Raw genomic sequence first — 24,042 nt, forward strand, 5'->3', positions numbered from 1 at the left:
CTAGGTTGTCCAGGTTGTTGGTACGTAAGAGATTTTCTCTTTTATTCACTACTAGGCTCTTTCACCAGGACACTTCCTAGTGTCTGAGATGTTGGATTAGATACTTTTATCAAGGGAAGTGCACACCCTCCAGAGAACAGGTGCTGCACACACTGGAGCCTCATGGTGGGTTGACTGGAGTAAGAGATATGTTAGGTGTGTGTATGTGTACGCATGTGAATGAGCATGTGCATATAAATGTATGTGAGTGTGTGTGTACATGGGAGCGCACTGTATATACTTGAGTGTGCATGAACATGCATGCAACTCTGTACATGTGTATGTGTGCACGTGTGTACACGAGTTAATACGTATGAGGATATGTAGGTGTACGTGTGTGTACATGTGTGTTAAGTTTTTGTTTAGATTTTTTTTTCCATCTATGCTCCTGAAGGATATTAGTCTGTGGCTTTCTTTTCTTATGTTGTTTTTATGTGGTATCAAGGTAATGCTGATTTCGTAGAAGAGTTGGGGAGTATCTCCTCCAGTTCAATTTTCTGGAAGAGTTTGTGTAGAATCGGTATGATTTCTCTCTTAAATGTGTGGTAGAATTTACTGGTGCATGGAGTTTTCTTTGTGGAAATTTTTAACTATAAATTCAATTACTTTCAGTAGGTCTCGTCGGGTTATTTATTTTTTTCTTGACTGAGCTTGGTGTTTTATAATCTTTCAGGGAGTCTTCCCATTTAACCTAAGTTGTCAAAATTATTAGAATAAAGTTGTTCACACTATTTCCTTGTTATCCTTTTAATATTTGTAGAATGTGTGGTAATGGCACCTGTCCCATTCTTGAGTTTGGTGATTTGTGTCTTCTTTTTGTCTCATCATTCTGGCTACAGATTTATCAGTCTTATTGATTTTTTAAAAAGAATTTGCTTTTGGTTTCATATATCTCTATTTCAATTTTATTAATTTCCTTTATGTTTTTTTTCATTATTTTGTTTCTTCTGCTTATTTTGGTTTTCATTTGCTCTTCTTTTTGTAGTTTCTTAAGGTAGCAGCAGAGACCATTGTGTTTTAGATCTTTTTTCCTCTTCTGATATAAGTGTTTAATGCTGTGAACTTCCTCCGAAGTACTGCTTTAGCAAATTTCTGATATGTTGTGTTTCTATTTGTGTTCAGTTCAAAATACTTTATCATTTTCCCTTTAATTTTTCTTAGACCCATGGATTATTAAGACGTTTGTTTTCTGAGGGAGTTTGCAAAGATCTTTCTGTTTTTGACTTCAAATTTAATTTGATTGTGGTTGGAGAGCATACTTTTAAAATTTGAATCCTCTTAAATTTATGGCCCAGAATATGGGCTTCACTCATTTGTGTGGTCTACGTGTGGCATATTTCCACGTTTTATCTTTTTTTTCTGTTTAATTCCTCTAATGTTTCTTTTTCTCTTTTTTTTATACATTTATTTTTTTAAATTTATTTATTTTTGGCTGCATTGGGTCTTCATTGCTGCGCGCGGGCTTTCTCTAGTTGCGGCGAGCGGGGGCTACTCTTTGTTGTGTTGCGCGGGCTTCTCACTGCGGTGGCTTCTCTTGTTGTGGAGCACAGGCTCTAGGCACTGGACTCAGTAGTTGCAGCACACAGGCTCAGTAGCTGTGGCTCATGGGCTCTAGAGCACAGGCTCAGTAGTAGTGGTGCACGGGCTTAGTTGCTCTGCAGCATGTGTAGTCTTCCCGGACCAGGGCTCAAACCCATGTGCCCTGCATTGGCAGGTGGATTCTTAACCACCGTGCCCCCAGGGAAGCAAGCCCTCCTCTAGTGTTTCTTGCAGTGTGGGCCTGCGGGTGACAAATCCTTTCAGCTTTTATATTTCTGAAAGAACTCTTTATTTGGCCTTTATTTTTTTGAATTTCTTTTTTGCTGGATATAGAATTCTAGGTGCAAAGGTCTTTCCCCCAGAACTTTAAAGATGCTGCTCTTCTTGTCATCGTTGGTATTGTTTTCAACAAGAAGTCTTCTGTCAGCTCTTTGCTCCTCTGTATGAAATGTCTTTTTTCTCTGCCTGCTTTTAAGATTTTCTCTTCGTTGCTGGTTTTCAGCAGTTTGATTTTGACGTGCCTAGCTGTGGTTTTCTTCAGGTGTCTTGTGCTTGCAGTTGATTGAGCTTCTCGCATCTGTAGTTTTCATAATATTTGGGGAAAAACCCTCAGTCACCGTTTTGCAAATACTTTTCTATGCCCGTCCTCCTCTTCCTTCAGGAACGCCAGTTTCACCCACGTCAGGATGATGATCTTGTTTTATTTTGGGGGTTCTTTTTCTTTCTGTTTCATTTTGGACAGTTTCTACTGCTGCGCCTTCAGGTTCACTAATCTTTGCATCTTCAGCGTCTAACCTGCCACGTACCATCCAGTGCAGCTTCCAGCTCAGACATCATGGTTTCATCTCGGATCTTTCTTCCTTCTCATTGAGGTGACTGTGAGGAAGCTCAAAATTAAAATGGCCTCATTCCCTTCTAATTTATTGCTTTCTTTCTCTGTCCTTTTGTGCATGGATGTTGTGGGTTTTAAACATATTTTCGTTCTAATCTGCTGGTGTCCTGTTTTGATGAGCACCTGGACATGTTTTTCTCACATGTGCTTGTTTTGTGTCCAAGGGCCCGGTGAGGAGGGTGTGGTGACCCCAGGGATCCAAACCCATCCTCCTTTACAAAGGTATTTGCCGGGCAGTTAAACAAACACAGAGCGTGTTTGTCTTAGTCTCCACAGGAGCTGACGTTTTATTTACCCTGATGCACGGCTGATGACCACAGATGTGCACTATGTTTTTGACCTTTCCCCCATTTATTGGATCCATTTTAGATTTGTGTTTGCTCTGATCTCCGTGTGGATTTGGCAACTGGCTGCACCCTTTGGGTTTATGGAGAAGCCCCTGTCCCAGGCTCAGCCCTGCTCCACCGCCACCTGTTGGGGACGGGGCCCTTCTCTGGATCAGTTTTCTCTGCGGGAAAACGAACTGGCCGGGAGAAGCAGACGTCCATCTGGCTGGTTCGGGAGGTGTGGGCCAGCGTGGAGGGTCCTTGGTGTGCCCACTATGGAGACGAGCCTGAGTCTCGGTTGTCCTCTTATCCGCAAGGCCACCTGGGCTGGTTGTGGCCCCCTCCTCAGGGGTGACAGGCAGATGAGAACACAGTCCTTAGCTCTGGTCATGACCCCGGGAATCCTTCAGGGACTGTTTCCAGAGAGAGCTTGTCGCACTGTTGTCAGTTCTCAGTCCCGAGGTGGCGGTTGCCTGGCACAGGATGGGGATGCATTGGATTTAGGACAGTGCTGGTGGTGCCCGGGGCCAGGAGGCTGACCCACACGCGTCATGGGTGGTTAGCGAGCGCGGACAAGTGCGGGAGGCATCCCCTCTCTGGTCCGAGCATGCGTGGGGATGCTCAGAGTCTGCTAAGGGGCTCTCCCTGGGGATGCCCGCCCTTGGGCTTGGCCAGTCTGCGCCATCCCTGAACTCGGACGCTTCGTGAGCCTTTCTGGCCCGTGAGGACCCGACACCGAGGGGCTCCTGGACAAGAGTGTAGGGGGTGCAATTCCTGAAAGATGACTCTGATGACCTGTGTCAGTGAGGACATTATTTTTCAGTTATTTGTGTTTTTCTGGATGTTTCTGAAAGGGACCCATGGAAGCTGGTCCAAGGGCAGAGCTCCCTACCCAATTCCGAGCTACTCGGGTGTGTGTTCAGGTCCATCCTTCCTGTCCCCCCTCATCCCTCCTCCTCGGGAGACTGTCCTCAGGATCATTTCAGAGGGTCAGGCCTTCCTGCTCTGACACCCTGGTCCTGTAGCTGCGCAGAGTTGGCCGCGTTCAGGCCTGACACGTGCTCGTGGGTCAGTTGTGACTCTGCTGGACGGTGTTCCTTTAGCAAAGCCACCTGTGCACCTGCTGTCGGGCAAGGGGTGCTGGAGCACAAAGACGGAGTCAGAGAACTTACAGCCAGGGTGCTTACAGCTCGGGTGGGGAGACCTGGAGCCAATTTTGCAAAACCAGGATTTGCTGAATGAGATGTTTGCTAGAGTGTGGTCAGGATGTAAACAGACATCGTGAGCACAGCCTGGAGGGGGTGGCGGTGGAGCTGTCACCAGAGCTCAGCTTGGAAAACTGACCCAAAGGAACGATTTTAAGTGATCAAATAACATAGAGAGTAGAATCCCAATTTTCACACTGTGTGTGCACACACTTATGTGAGTGCCAGAGAGAAAAGGCTGGAATGAAATATCCCAGAATAACTGTGGTTATTGCTGAGTTGTGATTTTTAATTTTCTGAACTTTCTGCATCCTTGATGATGAACCTGGATTTCTTTAATTATCCCTTGATTAGCAGGGAATAGATATTTTTTCTTCTTTTCTTTCTTTTCTTTTTTTTTTCGGTATGCGGGCCTCTCACTGTTGTGGCCCCTCCCGTCGCGGAGCACAGGCTCCGGATGCGCAGGCTCAGCGGCCATGGCTCACGGGCCCAGCTGCTCCGCGGCATGTGGGATCTTCCTGGACCGGGGCACGAACCCGCGTCCCCTGCATCGGCAGGCGTACTCCTAACCACTGTGCCACCAGGGAAGCCCCAGATATTGTTTCTTGAAAAGCCAGTAGATGTTTGGAATTTGAAGGAGTCTGTCATTCGTATCAGGCCACCTGTAGAAACTCAACACCCTGTCTGCTGGGAGGAAACCTTCATTCAGCAGCTGCGGTGGCCCAGGTCCCTGTGTGGGGAGATGTGCTCTAGGCAGAGGGAGGAGGGTGGTGTGGAGAGCAAGGTTCACTTGAGGCCTGAGTGGGGAGCCGCGGTACAGGGAGAGGCAGGGTAGTCTGAACGGGCCCCTTGAGTGCCGTGCACAGGAGGAGGACGTGTCTCCTCCATGTATCACCAGGGAGGCACGTGTTCATACTTGGCTTCAGAAAGCAGCTCCCCGGTCCCTACTGTGTGCCAGCATTGTCCTAGGTGATAGGGGTGCAGCATGAATAAGCCAGATGTAAACCCTGCCCTTGAAGGTTTTAGAAAATTCACACAAGCACAAAGGTAGAGACAATAACGTCACGCCCTCTCCCCCGGCACCCACAACCCATCCTCGACAGTAACTAACGTCTGGCCAGTCTTGTTTGGTCTGCACTCTCCCCCCCAGGTCCTGCCCAGCACCGCGCAGCACGCTTGCATCCTTGGTGAGTAGCTCTTCCACTGAGCATGTTATGGCCAGCACCACCTCAAGGCCCCTGTCGCACCCAATTGCACTGACTGCAGTCACAGAGTCCTGAGTCTGGCTCTGGGCTTGGTCACCCTGCTCGTCTCAGACGTGTCTCTTCTTCAGAGCTGGTTTGTTCCAGTCAGGGTTCACATGAGGTGGACGTGTGTCTGGATTGTACCCTTGGGTGATGACACAGAGGCTAATGGCATAGAAGGATGCTCTATCACTCATGGTCCCCGAGAGGAGGGGACACACCAGGCCATCCAAGGTCACAGGGGACCACCGGGCGCCCAGGTTGCAGAGGGGGCTGGGAGAGCAGGGCGGGGCTATATTGGCGTTTCCACGGGAAGAGGGGGCAAGCAGACGCAGGGCTGGACAGTGTGGATAGTAAGGGCTCTGGGCTGTCGGTGTTCCCTGCGGTCTGGTCCCTGCCCTGGTGATTAGGGTGGGGACAGTGGCCGGAGTGTGAGAGCCCGCAGAGGAGACGTGGCCTCTGATCCGCCGGTGTAATTGGAACAAGCCGTTGTTTGTCTCCGGGAATTAGCCAGCCCTGCGCGGTGGTCATCGTTCCCTGCCAGCGAGGCCCCCGAGACGTCAGACCTTCATAGGATACAGAAAACTAAAACCTGGATGAGTACACACACCGTATTCCGTGGATATGCCCAGCGTTTCTTGGTTTCGGTTTTTCCTTGTTAAGCCTCCTGCCTTTTGTGGCGGCTCAGCCCCAAGGCTGGGTGTGTCCTGTGCTTCTCCTGAACCAGCAGACCTTCTCTACCTGCCTTAGATCCTGGGCTCGCTCATTTGTGTTGACAGCCCTTCCCTGGAGCGCAGTGCTGTCCCCAGTGCACCCCTCCCCGCTGGCCTCCTCCCTCCAGGGCGTGTGGGTTTGAGGTTCCCGTGTTGTTACCCGTCTCCCATGACATTGCACCCGAGGGTCACAGCAGCTGCCTGGCGAACTCGGCCCATCGGTGTTCACTCTGGTTGCCACAGTGGTAGTTTTCGGATCCTGTTGTTTCCTCTGCATTTATTAGCTTGTGGTTCCTTAAAAACGAAGCACATTTAGTCCTCAGCTCTTGGGTTATCCTCAGTGCATGCTTGGTTCTTTTCGTTTCTTTATCAAGTTTCAGGAGTAGAACCCTCCGAAGGGGTGAGCCGTGCGGTTGCCTCCTGCTTCCTCTTGACTCAGCCCGTCCCCTCTGAGCGTGGTCCTGCCTCACAGACGCGGCGTTTTCCGGAAGCCCTAGTTTCTTTCCTTGGGAAATGGTTTTTCCAGCCTGTAATCTGGGTGGTCTCTGGTCCTGGGACTTTACAGGAGCCAGACATGGAAGAAAAAGAAAAATTCATGAATGAATTCTGAGTTCATATTGATATTTCCAATTCACTTAACTTCACTCCTGTGATTCTTAAATTTGTGTCCCTTTTCCTTTGATGCTGGAAACCCTAATGACAGTAATAGAATTTTTTTGTTTCATCCTTTTATATACAGTTGATTCAAAATAGCATTACCAATATTATTCCCCACAATAAGACCATTGAATAGAATCTAAGATTTCTTTAGTGGTTTCTCTCGTTACCTTGCCCTTGAAGTACATCCCACTAGATATCCAGTCAAATACGTGTTTTCCTGCCACTTGTGAAACCACTTGTGAAACCACTTGTGAATTGTGCTACTAACGTGCTCCCAGTTATTTCATTTTGGTTTTATTTTTAGGCACTGCTGTTCTAAATTTAATTTTTCTTTTTTAAGTACATCAACTATTTGCACGGCTCTGTCCCACAATGCAGACCCTGAGGCAAGATACGTGGAGAGAGGGCTGACCCACCCCACCATCGCCCCCCGCCCTGTGCAGTTAGGCATCTGTGCCCTGTTTGGGGCTGCTCCTCCACTGTTCCTTTTGGACACCAGGAGCAGAGGTGTACATGTGACTATTTATTATTGGAGAGTGTGCCTCAGTGGGGCCCGTTGATGTCTCTTGGGCGTGGCTGAGGCTGGAGAAACTTCCGGTCCTGAGTTAATGCGGCTGGTCTCTGCTGTAGGACAGATGAATGTGCGTTCTTGGGTTCCAGCTCTGTTGCTCCTGTGTGGTCCCTCCCCATGGGCAGGAAGCCCTCGGAGCACAGGGTCCCCATCTCTTCCCTTCGCTTATGTCCGTGGTCCTTGTTGCAGTGGGTGGAGCACGTGGGACTCAGTAAAAGGAACTGCAGGAACGATCTGTGGAAATGGAAGTTGAAATGATTATGTGTCCTACTTTCCAGCGATAGCCGTGGTTTATATCTTGGTGCATTTCTTTTCAGCTTTGTGCGGACGCAGCAGGTTAAACGCTGAGACAGCGTCCTAGAAGGAACATTTTCTAAAATCTCTTATTTGGTTTTCCCACTGATGGCCCAGCGCCGTGCAAGGTTAACACCACTTGGCCGTTTGGTTTTGCGTGCAGTCACCTGGGGCTCAGGTGCAGTCACTGGGTCATTTCAAGCTCTCTCTCTGCACCTCCCCTCCCACAGGGGTGCCACCAGGTCTTGGGAGCTCCCCAGCCTTCCCAGAAGCCAGCTGCAGTGTGGGGTGCACATGATGGCCTCTGACCTCTCTGGACCCCGCTGTTTCAGAGCCGGCCTCAGAGGGGTTTGGGCCTTTTCCGGTTCTGAAGCTGCAGTGGCTCTTCCTGAGATCCCACTGAATTCTCTGCTTCTTCCTGGGTCCAGGGCTGGGCGGGCAGGGTCACAGAGCCCTTGAGTGTGGGAGTCTCTGCCATCCTCTCGGGCAGGGCCAGCCAGGTCCAGAGTTGACCAGCGGGCCTGCAGACCATACCTGGGAAGCAAAGGAGACCCTCCTGCCTGGATCCCCCGGCAGCCTCTGTGCTGCTCTGAGGGGGCTCTGTCCATCATGTCCTGTCACTCCTGTCCCTTCCAAGCAAGCCCCGCCGGCCCTCCTCCGTTTTCTTTCTTTGCTTTGGCCGCGAAGCAGCTGTTCAGGTGTCACAAACGCTCCCTGCGGGGGAACTCCAGGCGCTGGCTTTCAGTATTTACAGGGAAGATGTTGTTATCTAAAGCACCAAAAGCAATGGAAAACATCGTTTGTTTGGTCTCTTAAGCTTGTTAACAACAGTCAGGAGAGTTGAGATTAAAAAACAAGGGGACGGGTGAGCATTTCACTTCCCCAGTCTGTTCTGAGCCCGGGAGGGACTGTCTCAGGATGGTCGCCAGCGACACATGTGTCGCTGGCGGGCTGTAGTTATGCCCCTGCGTGTGTTGGCTCTCCCCAGAATGCGGTGGGCCTCATCTACCTGTGAGCCCGCGGCCTGGATGTCACTTGCTAGATGCCCCGTCCTGCCTTGGAGAGCAGCCCTGCCGGGCGTAGGGGTCACTCCTGAGGCTCGCCAGGGACACCACTTGCATTCATCACAGTTTACAACGACAGGGTCCTTCAGCACCTCCTGTCCTGAGGGGTCGGCCAGCCCCACAGAGACTCCCTTTTCTGTGGCGGCCACTCTTGAGTCTCTGTGTCAGATATGACAGTCGGGCTCATAGGGTGGCTGCTTGGGGGGCAGCCCCACCCACGGCCTCTGATTTCCCTTGAAATCTGACGGCACAACTGCCACTTACGACCTGCCCGTAGGATTTATGGCCCATTCACACACACACACACACACACACACACACACACACACACACACACACAAGCGCGCACGCACACCTGCCCGCTCAGTGACCTTGTACCGAGCACCTTCCAGTCCCAGGGTCACAAGGCTGGGGTTATGGGGCCTGGAGGTGGCTGGGAACTCTGCAGAGCCAAGCTGGGGGATGCAGGTATGTCCGCAGTCACCCGCACTCAGCGTCCCACGGAGATGCTGATGGGTGGGGAATACCTGTCATCCTCGAGGTCCCCAGAATCAGGGCTTGGTGACCTTAGAGATCTTCTGCAAGAATGCTGCCTACGTGGGGCAGGTGCTTGTGCGTGCTCCTCAGAGGGAGGGGTCTGGATCACCAGATGGAAAGCTCGGAGGGGGCTGGACGAGTCGGGAATCATGAGCCTTCCACCGAGGGTCTCTGCGCCTGGGGAGGGTCGCGCCCCTGGCAGTGGACCCTCATCTCATCCTGGGCGCTCGGGTCTAGTGAAGGCAGCCCGACTGTGAAGACGGGGCACAGATGTATGGGGCGAGCTGCCCCTCGCTGGCCTGCACGGTGTGTCCTGGCAGTGACGGTGGGGACAGGTGAGGACGGACACTCTAGAGGTGCCAGAAGAGAGCCCGGGCTGCCTGCTAGCCTGGAGAAGCCTGGCTGGCTGCCTCCCAGGGGCTCTGTGGTGTGGACGTCTGCACCAGGCCCTGGGCTCCCAGACTCTGTCACGGGAAAAGTCAGCCCCGGCACGGCCTGCCCGTGGGACGCTGGGAAACAAACCCCTTCTGCAGACCAGGAGGCTGGTGTCTTAATGGTTAAGTGGCTGCCCCTGGTCTCTTGAAGGATGAGTGGCTGGACCCTGGACCTCCCTGAGGCCAGCTCCCTGTCCACAGGGGGAGCTTGTGGGGCTTAGCATGGGGAAGACCCGGTCACTGGGTTTCCCCAGAGACCACCCGACAGGTGGAAGTGACTGCTCTTCTCTTCCCCTTTGACTGACTGTCCCTACATTGAGGGAGGCCCAGGGCTGGGGGGAGCTGGGCACCCAGCCATTCAGTGGCCTGGGCCATCTCTCAGAAGAGCAGCAGGGTCGCTGGCCCTTGTTCCTCCCCGACCCTCTGCACCAGTGGACAGCGTCCTGCAGAAGAAGTGCGGGCCGTGTGTGAACCCGTGGGTGGTGAGGGCTGAGAATTCTCATCCCAGGGCACTGTGTGAATTCACAGCATTGGAGAAAACCTGCAGGAGGTGGCTCATTTGTAAGAAACCAAAGAGCAGAATTAAATACAAGCTGTAGAATGTGTTCTCAGAGTAGGGTCGGCAGAGCTCTGGGCTTTACAGGACCATCCGGGGGGCTGTCCGTCCCGAGGGCTGGGAGGTCCGTCTCATCCACGGACAGGCTGCGTGAGGCTGATCTCCTTCACAGACGTGCACAAGCTCAGGAAACATGATGTCATGAATGGTAGAACAAAGCATCCAGCTGTCTCCTGTCAAGACAGATACTGGAGACTTGCAAAAGTGGGAACGATGCCTTGCTTCTCATTTGTTTCTGTTTGGGGAAATGTCATACTTTTTCAAACAGTGTTACTTATGTTAATATATAACGCATTTGCTATTGTTACTTTAAATGCTTTAATACATTTTAAAAAATCTCTCAGTTGTAGCTTCTCATGTGGTAATAGCCATAGCTGTAACCTGCTTACGTGAAATCTTTTTATGAGGTCCTCAGTTATTTAGGGGGGGTTTGAAGGGGTGTTGTAAACAAAATGTTCTAAAACTGCCGTTTTAATGCTGTCCTTGAAATAAAACTGACAGTCACCATCATAATCATAGTTGACCCCAAAGGACAGGTGCAGGACAGGTGGCAGTAAGCGTCTGATGTGTCTCTCTGTCCTCAACACGAGGGCGAGGTGGGCACTGGCATTCTCACCTTTGTGTAAGTGCGAGAGTAGACCTTCTGCAGTGTCGGAGGACTCTCCAAGGTGTTCCCCGTGGGTGGTGAGGTCTGGGCTCAGGCCCCGGCTGGTGGTTCTCTGGGGAGAGCTGCTCACACGGCCTGTGGACCTGGACTCTGGGTTAGGCCACGGGCACTCAGATGCGTGTGGCCTGCCTTCCCGGGCTGGCGAAGGAGTCTAGCATGTTCCAGTAGGGCCAGTCACATGGTGATCCGAGGACGGGGACTGTATTAGCCCCTCTTGGGAGAGGGGGCCCCTCCTTGGGGAGAGGACCTGGCTCCCAGGCATGGGGTGACCTCCCCACCTTGAAGGGCCTGTGGGGTTGGCCTGGTGATCTGAAGGGCAGGGGAGGCGGACTCCCGCGTGGGAAGAGGCTGAGTGCGGGTAGCGGGGACGGCGTGGGGTGCCCCAAGGCGACCTAATCACAGCCATATAGGGGCCACCTGCCCTCCCGAGGTACCCTGACTGTGGGAGAGCCGCCTGGGCCCTGGTCTGGGTCGGGCCTTGAGCTCAACGGTCAGCACACCTGGTGGTGGCAGAGGTGCAGGTGCTCGGGCAGCCCCAGGTGCGTCACTAACGTGCCCTTTGCCCTCTCGCCCGAAGGAGAACCACTGCCGTCGCATCAAGATCCTGGGAGACTGCTACTACTGCGTGTCCGGCCTCACTCAGCCCAAGACGGACCACGCCCACTGCTGCGTGGAGATGGGCCTGGACATGATCGACACCATCACGTGAGTGCCCTGCCGTGCAGGCCTGCCTTGTCCTGGCCAGTGTGTCCGAGGTGGGTCACCTGTGCCGTGGCTGCGGAGACCCAGAGCCAGGCGGCGAGGTGCTGGGTGGAGGAGTCCCGCCTGCTCTGTGCAGCTCTGCCTCTGTGATTGCCGTCTTTGCATTTTGTGGGGACTGCATTTCTTTGTCCGCGGTGATCCAGGGTATTGCCAGCTATGCATTAGTCAGGCCAAAAGAAATGACCCTTCGCGCTTAGCCGGATAAGATGTTCAAGGAGTTGATTGTGGGAAAGGGTTGGCTCAAATCCGGCCGCGTTCCAGTTGAAAAGGAGTCCCATGTGCTTGTCCACGCGGGCAGGTGACCAGGTGTCAGGGGCTCTCTGTGGAGAGAGGGTGGGGTGGAGCAGGTATTTCTGGAACACTGGGGGCCTGGCCTGCTCCTTGCTTAGCCACCCTCATAGCCCTCGTCAGGCAATGAGGAGGTGGGAGCCTTCCGTCTAGTTAAGGAGGGTGTGGAGCTGGGAGGTTGGGCTGGTGGGCGGAGCTTAGAGCCACATCCCGGCTTCTCGACAGCCTGGAGAGATGGCTTCAGCTCCGTGAGATGGGGTCACCAGGGCCTGCCGTGGTTTCACACTTGGGAGCAGAGAAGTAATAGCACGAGAATGGAACGCGATGGGATGAACGGCAGGCTCAGCTGCACAGTCCTTGCGACGCAGACTGCGGGGTCCACACACCTGCACACTGTGTGCAGAAGCAGGGCGCTCAGCACCTCGCCAGCGTGCTCGGCCTGGTACCCCGCTTCTCAGGAGCCAGGAGCTGTGTGTCGGTATTGCCTGGGCAAGTCGAATCCCTGAGGCCTGCTCTGCTCGGAGAGCCAGTGGCAGCTGGTCTGGGCTGTGGTCTAGGATTGAGGGTGGAAAAGGGCCGCCCCCCCCCACCAGGTGATTTCAATATGCAGCCCTTGCTCTGGAGAAAAGCTGAACTGGAGAAGAGGCTGGTTGTTGACCGGCCTGCTCTTTGGGGAGGCCAGAGGTGGCCCTGGGTCGTGGGCACAGTGCCGTGGGTGACCTGGAAGCAGAAGAGGCTGTGGTGCCGAGATGTCCCTTGCTGGGGCCACAGAGAGGTCTGCTGCAGGCCTGGGGACCTGAGTGGACAGAGGACACCCAAAGGCTGGAGGGATGGTTGGCAAGGTTATGAGATTCCTGAAGCATCTCGTGCAGACGCCGTGCGTCTCAGGTTCTCATGCTCAGGTTCGGGGGATGCGCGAGCCCCACCGTAGGGGTGTTGGACCACTGTTGTCAGCTCCCTCTTCAGGCGGATGCTTTGCGGGCAGCACATCCACCAGGGTCGCTCGCTTCAGAAAACAGGGCAATCCACTGCGACCCTTGTGAGTGCAGGACCGACGTGTGTGGGTCAAGCGCTGCTGCCGCCGGATAGAGAGGAGCGGAAGAAGGAATCTGTAAAAACCGAGGAAGAAACCTCTGCAAGGGCAGGGGCAGGCAGGCGTGCAGCCAGACCGGCCCTGACCTTGTGTGAGACCGGAGGGGTCGAGGGTCTTCTCCCTGGCCAAGAAGTGAGGAATGATCTTTTTCCACTTGGTAGAAAGTTCATTTCTACGGGGAAAACAGATGAAAGATTTTCCATGCTCCGTGTAAAAGACAGAGTGAAGAATGCAGCCTGAATGTGGAGTCCCAGGGCTCTGAACCCCCGCCCAGTGGAGTGGCAGTGCCCGAGGCCCCCTGGGCTCCTGCTTGGGGGAATCTGGCCCCCATCAGCCCGCAGCACCCAAATCAGATCCTCCTTTCAAACTGTGGACCTCATTAAGGTGTGCAATGGGCTCTTAAAAAAACACCACATGTTAATTGTTGTTGGTGTGATTTTTAATAATAATTTAAAGTCATCTATATATTCCTAGTTTTGGCCAGGTGGCACCTGACTGTGGGAGGAATGGAGATAGAGTGGGAAGAGCCTTACGTGCCCAGCAAGTGTGGTGACTGGCTTCGTCTTGCCCCTGCAGAGCTGTGACCCTGGCTCTCAGTTTCCCCATCTGAAAAATGGGAGTGATGGCTTCATGACATCCAGGGCTCTGAGCGAGCTTGGATTGGCAGAGACCAGGGCAGTGGGACCAACCTCGTGGCCACGTCCAGGCCCTGCGTCCTGGTGGTCAGGGGCTAGTCCTTGACCTTGAAGGTTCTGGGGAGGTTTCTCCAGGACTCCTGGTGGTGTCGTGCTGCTTGGACCTGGGTCTTTGACCGTAAGTTCTGCGGCCCCTCCCCAGGGTACCCAGGCCTGATCCTGCCCCCCCCACCAATGGGTGTGCTGCCCATGTGAGATCTGTGCCTCTACCCTTTCCTGCACCCCAGTGCCAGCTTCCCTCTGTCAGGCCTTGAATATTAGGTCAGACCCAAGGAAACTGCTCCTCTAGTCTGGTACAAGAACGCTTCCTGAGTTCAGGTCATCAGTCCCCAGATGCAGCTGTTCCTGAGTGGGCTGGGGGCTTCCTGCCCGAGGAAGCAGACAGGCCCCCTGGGTTCCTGGTTCCCCATCCTTGAGGTGATGCTTTGGTTTCCTCGCATCCCTGATTTTCTCTGCTGTGACATGCAGAAACCGTGTTTGCATCTCTGAGCTGTTGTGGGAATTAAATGGGATCCCAGGTTAAATGGGCTGGCACGGAAGATGCTGGGTCCCCAGCCACTGCGGTCATCAATTCATTAACCCCCAGAAAAGGGAGCCAGCTGAGCTGCCGCTGTCCCTCCCTTGGGCTCCAAAGCATCAGGATTCTGTGCACTTACAGGAACGGGGTTTGTCCACTCCACGGGGAGCACCTTGCCCGTCACAGGTATTAGCAAATCACGAATCAGACCTCCAAACAAGCAGGGTACCGTTTTGCTAAATACTTCATCCAGACGTGGCTTTGCTTGTGGTCTGGGTATTTTTGGTTCACTATATTGAGTTAAGTAGAAGTAAATGACATGTGCTCTTCCTTCCCTGACCCGTCTTTGAGCTGATAAGGCCAGCTTGCCTGTGCTCAGGTTATGGGTAGACCTGATGTGCCCAGGCTGGAGCAGCCCAAGGCTGGAGGTCGAATGAGAAGAGATGGCCGAGTGACAGAAGTCATTTCTGATTGTTCTGGAGGCCTGGTCCTCCCCGTCCTTCAGTTTTCTCAGTTCTTGGCAAACGCTCTTCAGTGAGACAGGTTTTTTGTTTTTTTCTGTTTTTCTTTTCTTTCTTTTTCATACAATTTTTTCTTAACTCACTGTGGTGGCTTCTCTTGTTGTGGAGCACGGGCTCCAGGCACACGGGCTTCAGTAGTTGTGGCTCGCGGGCTCAGTAGTTGTGGCGCACGGGCTTAGTTGCTCTGCAGCATGTGGGATTTTCCCGGACCGGGGCTCGAACCCGTGTCCCCTGCATTGGCAGGCGGATTCTCAACCACTGCGCCACCAGGGAAGCCCGACAATTTTTAAATTGTAGTATAGTTGATTTACAATGTTATGTTAGTTTCAGGTGTACAGCAGAGCGATTCAGTTACACATATATATGTATATCTATTCTTTTTCAGACCTTTTCCCCTTACAGGTTATTACAAGATACTGAGTATGGTTCCCCATGCTGTACAGTAGGTCCTTGTTGGTAATCTAGAGTGAGACAGTTCTTGAGGCAGGATTTATCTACAAGTGACTGTCCAGCTCACTGCACGTCTGCTGTTCCCCCAATTGAGAGCCTGCTCGAAGGGGTGACAGACGGGGCGAATTGGTGGAGTGTCCTGGGCTGCACAGGTTGGGTGGAGGCTGGCAAAGGCCCTGCACACTGGGGACAGGAAGGCCTCCTTGAGGAAGGTTGGACGTGGGTCGCAGCAGTCCCCCTGCCCTTTGCCCTTCCACGACTGCAGAAGTAGAAATGCTTAAAATGCACAAAAACATCTTTTGCAAGTTTACTTCTTTCCCGAACTCATTTCTTTTTGTGAATTAAGAAAAATTTTTTTTTAAACCTTAGTTTTGTTGTTTCAGTACCTTTAACTGGCGATTGGCAAACGAATGAAAAAAGAGTTAAAATTGGAAAAAAACACATTTAAAGTGTATACAACGAAATAGGTAGTAAAGATATGTGAACAGTCAGGCTTCCACAAAACCTTTATTGTGAATTCGTGGCACGCAGGCTTCTGAGGTTATCAAAGCTGGATGCCCGGGACCCTGTGTAGACGTATCTGGTTCTACGGTCCAGCCTGGCCCCCTGAATACGGAGGATGGTGAGGCTGGGCTCGAGGGCCAGCTGGGAAGGCAGTGTCTCGGCACGCCTCTGGGGCCCTCGTGTGCCATGGTTTTGGGGGACAGGCCCTCGGTGGGTGACGCGAGCAGTTGCAGGCAGAACTGCTCCTGGTTAGAAGACAGGCTGGGATGGGGGGGAGGTTTGAGCGGAGGCCGCTCGGGGCAGGGGGCCGTGGCAGGGACTCCTGGCTGGCAGGAAGCCCTGCCAGGCTGTGGGTGAACGGTGTGCAAGTGGAAGTCAGGGTAGGGCAGGTGGACTGGGTCCAGTGAGCCTCACGCATGCTGTGGCATTGCTGACAAATGGGGTTACCCTGCCCCCCAGATCCTGTCCCTTCCTGGTCGCAGCCTGCAGTTTTTGATCTGAGGACAGGACGTTGGCATTGAGGCAGCCGAGTGTGCACGAGCCAGGCTGGGGAGGTGGAGCTCTGGGGACCCAGCCCGAGGCGCACCCCGGGTGTAAGTGTTTGCTTCTTTAATGCTGCTACTCCTGTTATGATGATGAATAAATCGTGGATCACTAGTAAGGGCATCACGCATCAGTAACCTGCTAGGAAGAGATCGTGGGATAGTTTCAGAGTCCCTGGGGATGCTAGTTTCAGAGTCTCTGGGGAAGGCCCAGCCTTCCCGCGGGGCGGCCCAGCTCTGTCCTCTCTTCTGCTGCACAGAACAGGCTCCTTTGCTGTCAGAGGCACGTGAGCCAGGGCTTCGGGACTTTCCTTCTCTGTCGACCTCCTTGCGATGTTGTGGACTTAAGTTGTGTCCTGGTGGCATTCATTTTGTTTCAGATGAAGATTCCCAGTCTCTTCATTTCCTCATCATTTGAAGCCCCTCGTCTTTCTTTAGTCTTTTAGATTAAGGGTTTTTTTCTTGGAGGGCAGCGAGCTGGCGGTGGTCAGCAACTGTGTGGGCGAGGGGAACTGAAATCTCATTCCACACCGTTTGCTCAGGAGGGTCCAGGACCGGTGTTACACCAGGCCCTGGGAAGCTAGTGGCCAGGACCCCTTGTGGATGGCCTCGGGTCAGCAGGCGGCAGGCCAGTCCAGGCACAGAGGACTTCCAGGTACCGAGCGTGGAGGCAGGCTCACGCGCAGTGACCACCAGGTGGGATGGGGCTAGTCAGGACACTGTGGACGCAGGTGGGCTGTGGAAGCTAAGCCAGGGCAGGAGGTGTCAGCTACCGCCTTCCTTCTCCCTTGGGCTGACACCAAACCCAAGGGGCCAGTGGCGGGCGCTGTGGCCGGAATGCATCTGTCCAGCGGTTAAGCCCTGTTACAGCTTGCAGCCGTCGCGGGTGGGGTAGGTGGGAAGTCCCAGCTGCCTGGGACAAGACACAGGTGAGGAATGGCCTGGGGCAGCCCCTCCCAGGATGCTTGCAGCCCACTCTCTGGGAGGGCCCTAGGATGTCCGCCAAGCCTCTGGTCAGTAGAGCCAGCCCGGCCATGTGGCCATGTGGACACAGTAGTCTCTGATGGAGCCTCACCCAGCGGAAGCAGAGTGACAAGGGTCTGGGCAGGGACGGGGGTGGGTTTGCTGTGGTGAAGGATCTGGGAGGGCTTCCTGGCTGCAGCATCCGGGCTGGGCCTATGTTATGTGTGAACAGGGTGGGATGCACATGAATCAGCCCTGAGACTTGGGGCAGGACTGAGATTTTGCTCACAGGCTCGGGGCACCTGCTGTATTGTGGGGGCAGGTCTAGATGTGGTTGGACTACAGGGCACCTGCTGTTGAGAGGGGATGGAGGGTGGGTAGTCCATGTCGGGCTGCCCGAGGGTGGTGGCAGCGTGGCCCTGTGTGCCTTTGGTCTCCCAGTCTGTCTTCCCTCTCACAGTTGACGTCCTAATCATGGGGCCTCTGTGTCCCCGAGCCTCAGCTCCACCTTCCAGCCCTTCTTGCTACGGAATGTCTCCACCGGCCGGAGAGCCCCATCCAACACACGTGCCGGTCGGGGCCACCTTCGGACCCGCCCAGGGTGGGGAGGGCTGGGGGCGCCGTGGCCGACCCCCTCCCCGCCCTCACGGCTTCCTTGCAATTCTGTCCCTTGGAGCACACCAGCCAGTCCCGACATTGCTTCCTCAGCAACATGCTTCAGACTTTTTAAAGATTAAATAATCTCTTGCTTTTGGGGAGAAGAGGAAAGTCCAGCAAAGTGGCATCAGAGGGCCTCCCCGTGGCTGCGGTGCGTCCCCCGCGCTCTGGCTGTGCGATCACAGGCCCTTTTGCCTACTTCCTGCATCTCACTTCACCGTGGGCCTCGTGGGGCTGGAGAAACCATGCAGGGCGTCCTCGTTCCTTTAAAAGGAACTTTTAAAACCACCTCCTGTTTCTTCTGATGCGTGCTTCCAGTGACACTGCCCCCCACCTCTGAGGGTGGTCCCTCCTGGGGCCCTCAGGGCTTCCTGCCAACCCTTTCCTCAGCCGGGGCTGGAGCCCAGAGACACGAGCGCCTGGGGCAGTGGAGCGCGCGTGCGCTGGCCCTGCGGTCTGATTTCAGCATCCGCGTGTTTCGTCTTGTTTTCTCCCTTGAGCTGACTGATGCACAGTTCGCAACCCACAAGGTCCCCCTGTTGTTCGGGGCAGGTTTGTGGAGCCTCGTGCCTCCCCACAGGCTGGGTCTGCAGCCCACCCTCTCAGGGAGCTCAGGGTCAAACCTTGACCGTTCCCAGGGCTGCTGGGACCCTGTCCGATGTTCCCCGGGGCTCTCACGCTGGCCCCTGGCTAGCAAGCAGGCACGAACACCCCTGATGAGGTCAGTGGTACCCAGAGCAGGATCGGGGTCCTGGGCTCATTTCTCTTCTGCTGCTGCTCCGGGTGGGGAGGGGGATAGGGGAGGTGGGATGCCTTGTGAGATGGCCAGTGGCCAAGGGAGCAGGGGGGAGCCAGCTTGGAGTGACCCCTGCCCACCAGGGCCCACAGCTCGGGGGTCAGGCTGACTAGGTCAGGAGACCCGCCCCCCGCATGCTCCCGCCGCCCTGTGCTCCTGGCCCTGAGGGAGCAGACCACGGGGCCCCAGCCCCACGCCCTGCCTGTGTTTGCTGCAGGTCCGTGGCCGAGGCCACTGAGGTGGACCTGAACATGCGTGTGGGGCTGCACACCGGCAGGGTCCTCTGCGGGGTCCTGGGCCTGCGCAAGTGGCAGTACGACGTGTGGTCCAACGACGTGACCCTGGCGAACGTCATGGAAGCCGCCGGCCTGCCTGGGTAAATCGGGAACCCTGAGGGTAGGGGCGGGGGATTCTAATTTAACCTTCTGCCTGGGGATCTGGGAATGCCCGGCTGTCCCAGCCCCACCCCCAAGGCCCCAAAGAGAGTGGGCGAGCGGACCCTGGAGGAGGAGACTGAACGCTGCCCCTGTGGTCTGCCTGGCTCGGAGCTGTCCTGCGTGCTCAATGTCGCTTCTCTTTTTGCTTTCTTTCTCAGACTTAAAGTGGAAAGTGTTCTGCATTTAGAGCCCCACTAGGGAAGTTACAGATTTTCTTCTAGAGTGAGGACGGTGCATTTCTCACTGGTCCGTGCACTCCTAATGCTTTCTAATTACAGTCGCCTCCTTTGGTCTAGTTTTCTTCAAACCATTCCCCAGAGCCAAGGCATCATGTACGGTGAAAACATTAACCCGAGAACTGAACGGGACCTCCCCGCCCTCCACGAACGGTGGGCAGCAGGGGGACGATGTGACTGCAGAAGAGGGGGCTCTGAGGCACACTCCCATGGTCCCACCCTCCCGATTTCCGCCTCTTCGAGGGGTTGGCAGGCCGTGCTCGCAGCTGCTGCAGGGCCCAGCTGCGGTTCCCAGGGGCTAGAGCTGAGTGTTAGACTTCTGCACACGCATGTCTGCTTCTGTCTTACGAACCTCAGGGCAAAGCTCTGTGTCCTCCGCCCTGCGGGGCCTCAGGGCCCCTCTGGCCCTGGCTGCTTGTCCCCAGCTGTCCTGTTCTCACCCTAGAGACCTGGTGTCCTCTGGGCCGCATCTTCCCCCCTCCCTCCTGGCCTGACTTTTTGGGGGAGGTGGCGGAAACAGGTGACACCTTTCCTTGTGCCAAGGCCCTGAGCTCAGCCGAGGGACCAGTGAGTGACATCCGAGGCCACTGGCTCTGGAGAGCAGCTTTGAAATTGCAGGAAAGGAAGGCTTACGGGGCTCCAGGAAGCAGCAGGCCCGGAGATTAGAATCCAACGAGCCTGGATCCACGCTAAGCCTGCCACGGGAGTGGCCGCGGCATTTCTAAGCGAGCTCAAAAATCGCGGCACTGTCATCTGTGACCTGGGCTGCCTCTGAGCGTCCGCCTGGGGGGACCCTCTTGGCCACCGACCCCTCCTTCCTCCAGGGCCCCGTCCTTCCAGCACCCCTCCACTCCTCCTGTTCTCCACCCTTCAGAGCAGGGTCTTGGTGGGGGGGGACACCTTCTCACTGCGCCTACCCCTCGCCCTCTGGGCGCCAGAGTGAGTCCCAGCAGCTGCCCGCCTGCAGCCCCGCTGTCCTGCACAAAGTCCAGCCCCCTGGCCGGCCAGGTGGCGCCAGGAGCCGCCCACTTCCCTCCGCCCCTGCCCACTGAGGTCTTTCAGCGTTCCGCCTGCCGTGCAGACAAGCACACGGACTTCCCACCGCCAGGGACCCCGCTCCGCAGCCCCCTCACCTGGCCAGGGCGTCTTTCAAGTTCCGGCTGACCGGTAGCTTCCCTCCTTCCACTCTACTTACCAGCCCCATGGTGGGGGGCGTGCATCCTGCCTGCCCTGCTCTCTGCTTTGCTTCTTTCTTCCCTCCTCCCCTCCACTCCCCCTTTCGGAGACACCCACCTCAGGAGCACAGTGTTTACAGAGCACCTGGCTTTTCCAGGACGGGGGAGGGTGATGTCGGCAGCGAAGACAAAGCCCTCGGCCCCGGTGGGGTTCACGTTCTTGGGGGGCCACCGGGGGGATGCAGAGAGGGGAGCACGACACGGGGCCGGGGGGAGGTGCCTTTATCACCTGTCAGCCTGGGTCTCCTGGGCACTGAGGTCAGTTCGGAGCTGGGCGGGGGTCTGGGGCGCTCACAGGCCCTTGGGGGCACTGAGACCCTGGCACTGTGCACGGAGCGCCAGGAGGAGGTGCAAGGAGGAGGGAAGATGATGAAGGTCCGAGCCTGAGAGCTCCTGAGAGGAGGGGAGCGCGAGACAGGAAGAGGGGCAGGGGAGGGTGGGGTGGTGAGAGGGAGTGCGGGCAGCCGGGAGGAGGGCCGGGGAGGAGGGAGAGCCGTCAGCTGCGTTCAGTGCTGCAAAATGAGGACTGGACACCAGATCAGGTGTGTGCAGCCAGCGGTGGCCTCAGCAGAGGGTTTAGGGCACACGAGGGTCAAAGCGTGAGTGCCTGGCTCCCAGGGAGACAGCATTGCGACTCTCCCCGCAGGGCAGGGGGAGGAGGGGAAGGAAGCTGGCCTGGGAGGGGCTGCTGGAAAGCTGCTCTGTGAGTGGGGACCAGGGGCTGCTGAGCCACCCTCCCCAGTGCCTCTAGGGGCCTGGCACACATGGTGCGTGCACCCCTCGCGGTCCTGCCTTGCCCTTGCAGCGGGGCAGGGGGCGAATGTGTGTGATGGGGCTTTTCCAGTAACCTTCCGAGAGGCCCCTGGAGACGGTGTCCGCCCTGGAGCTTCTCAGGGTTTCCTCACTCTGCCTCTCTAGGTTTGCTCTTTCTAGCACTATTCTTAATGTGATGCCTTCATTCTTTTAAAAAATTTTATTTTATTGAAGTATAGTTGGTTCACAATGTTGTGTTAATTTCTACTGCACAGCGAAGTGATTCAGTTACACGCATATATATATATCAATACGTTCTTTTTCATATTCTTTTCCATTATGGTTTATCACAGGATATTGAATATAGTTCCCTGTTCTGTGCATAAGACCCTGTTGTTGATCCATTCTCTATATAATAGTTAGCATCTGCTAATCCCAAACTCCCAGCCCATCGCTCCCCCTTCCCCCTTGGTCCTTCTTTTGCTTTCTTCATCCACCCACCTATCCACTCATCCATCCTCCATACTTCCTCCATCCACCCATCCATCCTCCATCCATCCATTCTGCAAGCACTTGTCTTCTATTCATTGGGTATTCAGGGAGTGTGGCTGGTCAGACAGACAGATGGACGGGCGGACAGATGGGAGGAATGAATCACTGCTGTGTCTTTACCCCAGCATCTCACGCTGGGACCCCTGGGACTTGATTCATGGACTCCTTCCCAAGGCCGTACACCCTGAGTGGTTGCCTTGGAGAGGCCAAGGTCAGGGAGGGATGGGGCACCTGTCTGCTTCTTGCATGGAGACGGCCTCCAGCTTCTTAGTGGCAGGAGACCACACAGCCCTCTGCTGCCCTGAAGCGCAGACGGCTCCTGGTCAGCCCCAAACTGAAGTGCTGGATGCATGTTCCAGGCTGCCTGGAAGCAAGTGAAATTGGGTCCTGAGCAAATGGCCTACCCGCGCCCCCCACCCCAGGGGCCCTCAGGTAGGAACCATGATTGGGGTCACCTGCGTACCCCACCCAGCTCCAGGGTATGGTGGAGCCCCCTCCGCCCCAGGTCCCACATCTCCCCACCCCTATTGTCTTGGACAAGACAGTCTCATCAATAACTGGGCTCTGGTGCTACAGGCCTTAGGGATGGCAGACACTGGGCGTCCCCACCCTCCGTCTCCAGGGCAGGCGAGCTAGCGTGGCTGTCTTCACTCCCACCACCTGTGCTGGGTGAGGGATCGCCCCGTGAGAGGTGGGCAGCACTTGGAAGTGAGGTGGCCCTATCCCCTTTAGTGCCCTTGCTGCTCAGGACCAGCCAGGCCTCCAGTTTCTCCCCAGCCCAGGCTGAGAGCCTGGGTGCTGTCCATTCCCACCATGTGCTTTTGGGGCAACCTGCACCCGAGACCCCTCCTCTTTTCCAGAGCCTGAGATGCCCTGCGCTGAGAGCGGTCGCTGATGTTTCTGTCTCCCTATTGGCCCCTCAGCTCAGTGACAGGACTGTGCCGTCCCTCTCTGTGGTGGAAGGAAGGGAGGAAGGAAAGGAGGGAGGGGGACCAGTGAGTGAATGAGTGGATGTGCGTGCATTTCTGGAGACCGTTGATGCCGTTTGCAGTTCAGGGCCAGGCTGATGGGGTGACAGTGTCCCAGGTGCCCTCAGGGCCAGCAGTGGGGGGATGCTCACTCCTGCCTCAGTGCCCTGCATGTGTCTCCCCCTCCCCGACTGAGGAACTCAGGAGACTGTTTGGGGACGTGAGGGCTCAGGTTTTTGCAGGGAGTGTTTTGCATGCTGGGGAGTTTGTGTTTCTCCCTAAGCCCCAGTGCTCAGGCCTTGCTAAGGGCCGGAAGCTCAGGCCACGTGTCTAGGTTATGTGGGGACTAGGTTTTGCTCAGGTTATGCTAACAGAGGATTTCTCCTTCTCTCACCAGAAAACTCACTGGGGTGGGCGTGACTGCCACGCACACGGCTCTGTTCCCACCCGCCCACTTTGTGTGGGGACAGTGTGGGCCTGATGTCGGGCTGGGGTCCTCCCGCCCTGGGGGTTTGGCTTCTCCCCTCACCTTGCCCCCCTCTCCTTCCCTCATCGTCCTTTCTGTGTCCTCTGACACTTGCTTCCTTTGTCCCCTTCAGTTCCTCTTGTGTCCCTCTGGCTCCTTATCCCCTCTGCCTGCAGCCCTCCCTGTTCTTGGCCCTCCTTTGCACACTTCCCCCTCTCTCCTGGGGTCCCTCCCCTGCCCCATCCCACCTGTCAGTCCTCCTGTGCGTATGCCCCAGGGAATCTGAGTGTTCCTTCCAGAGCTCTGCCAGGACCCCGCAGAGCATCGCCCGGATGCCGCCCAGACCAGCTGCGGCCCCGCAGGGGAGGCTCCGTCCAAACCTCCGCCTCCTTTTCCGTAGGAAGGTTCACATCACAAAGACCACCCTGGCGTGCCTGAATGGTGACTATGAGGTGGAGCCGGGCCATGGACACGAGAGGAACAGTTTTCTGAAAACTCACAACATCGAGACCTTTTTCATCGTGCCCTCCCATCGGCGAAAGGTGGGCTCCAGAAGGGGTCCTGTGCGGAGCCTTCTTAAGGACTCATAGCTCCAGATCGCTGCTTCTCAGGCCCTGAGCTCTGCGCACATGGGAGGGTGTCCCCGCTGACCTTGTGTCCTGGGCCTGGCCTGTTGCCCGTGAGGGGAGGGCTGTGGGGGAGGGGAGGGGATGGAGCTTGGAGTCAGGGCCCTGGGGTCCTCGAGGGCTGGGCCATCCTGAGTCCTACCGCACTTCCCTGGGCCTTCACTAACTCTCCTGCAAATC

The 24,042-nt window shown here is 55.5% G+C and overlaps 1 protein-coding gene across 3 annotated transcripts in view; it reads left to right on the top strand.

The window, feature by feature from the left end:
• Positions 1-24,042, top strand: part of ADCY1 (adenylate cyclase 1) — a 125,781-nt gene that overhangs the window by 47,060 nt on the left and 54,679 nt on the right. For all 3 annotated transcript variants that reach the window (XR_007479120.1, XM_012537851.3, XM_049714660.1), the window contains exons 5-7: positions 11,379-11,506; positions 18,807-18,965; positions 23,637-23,778. Coding sequence is in view for 2 of the 3 variants with exons in the window: in XM_012537851.3 (XP_012393305.2) it covers positions 11,379-11,506; positions 18,807-18,965; positions 23,637-23,778 (429 nt within the window). In the remaining variant the exon portion in view is untranslated. The remainder of the gene's footprint in view (positions 1-11,378; positions 11,507-18,806; positions 18,966-23,636; positions 23,779-24,042) is intronic.

This window comes from Orcinus orca, chromosome 9 (genome assembly GCF_937001465.1).
Source record: "Orcinus orca chromosome 9, mOrcOrc1.1, whole genome shotgun sequence".
NCBI classification, from domain to species: Eukaryota; Metazoa; Chordata; class Mammalia; order Artiodactyla; family Delphinidae; genus Orcinus; species Orcinus orca.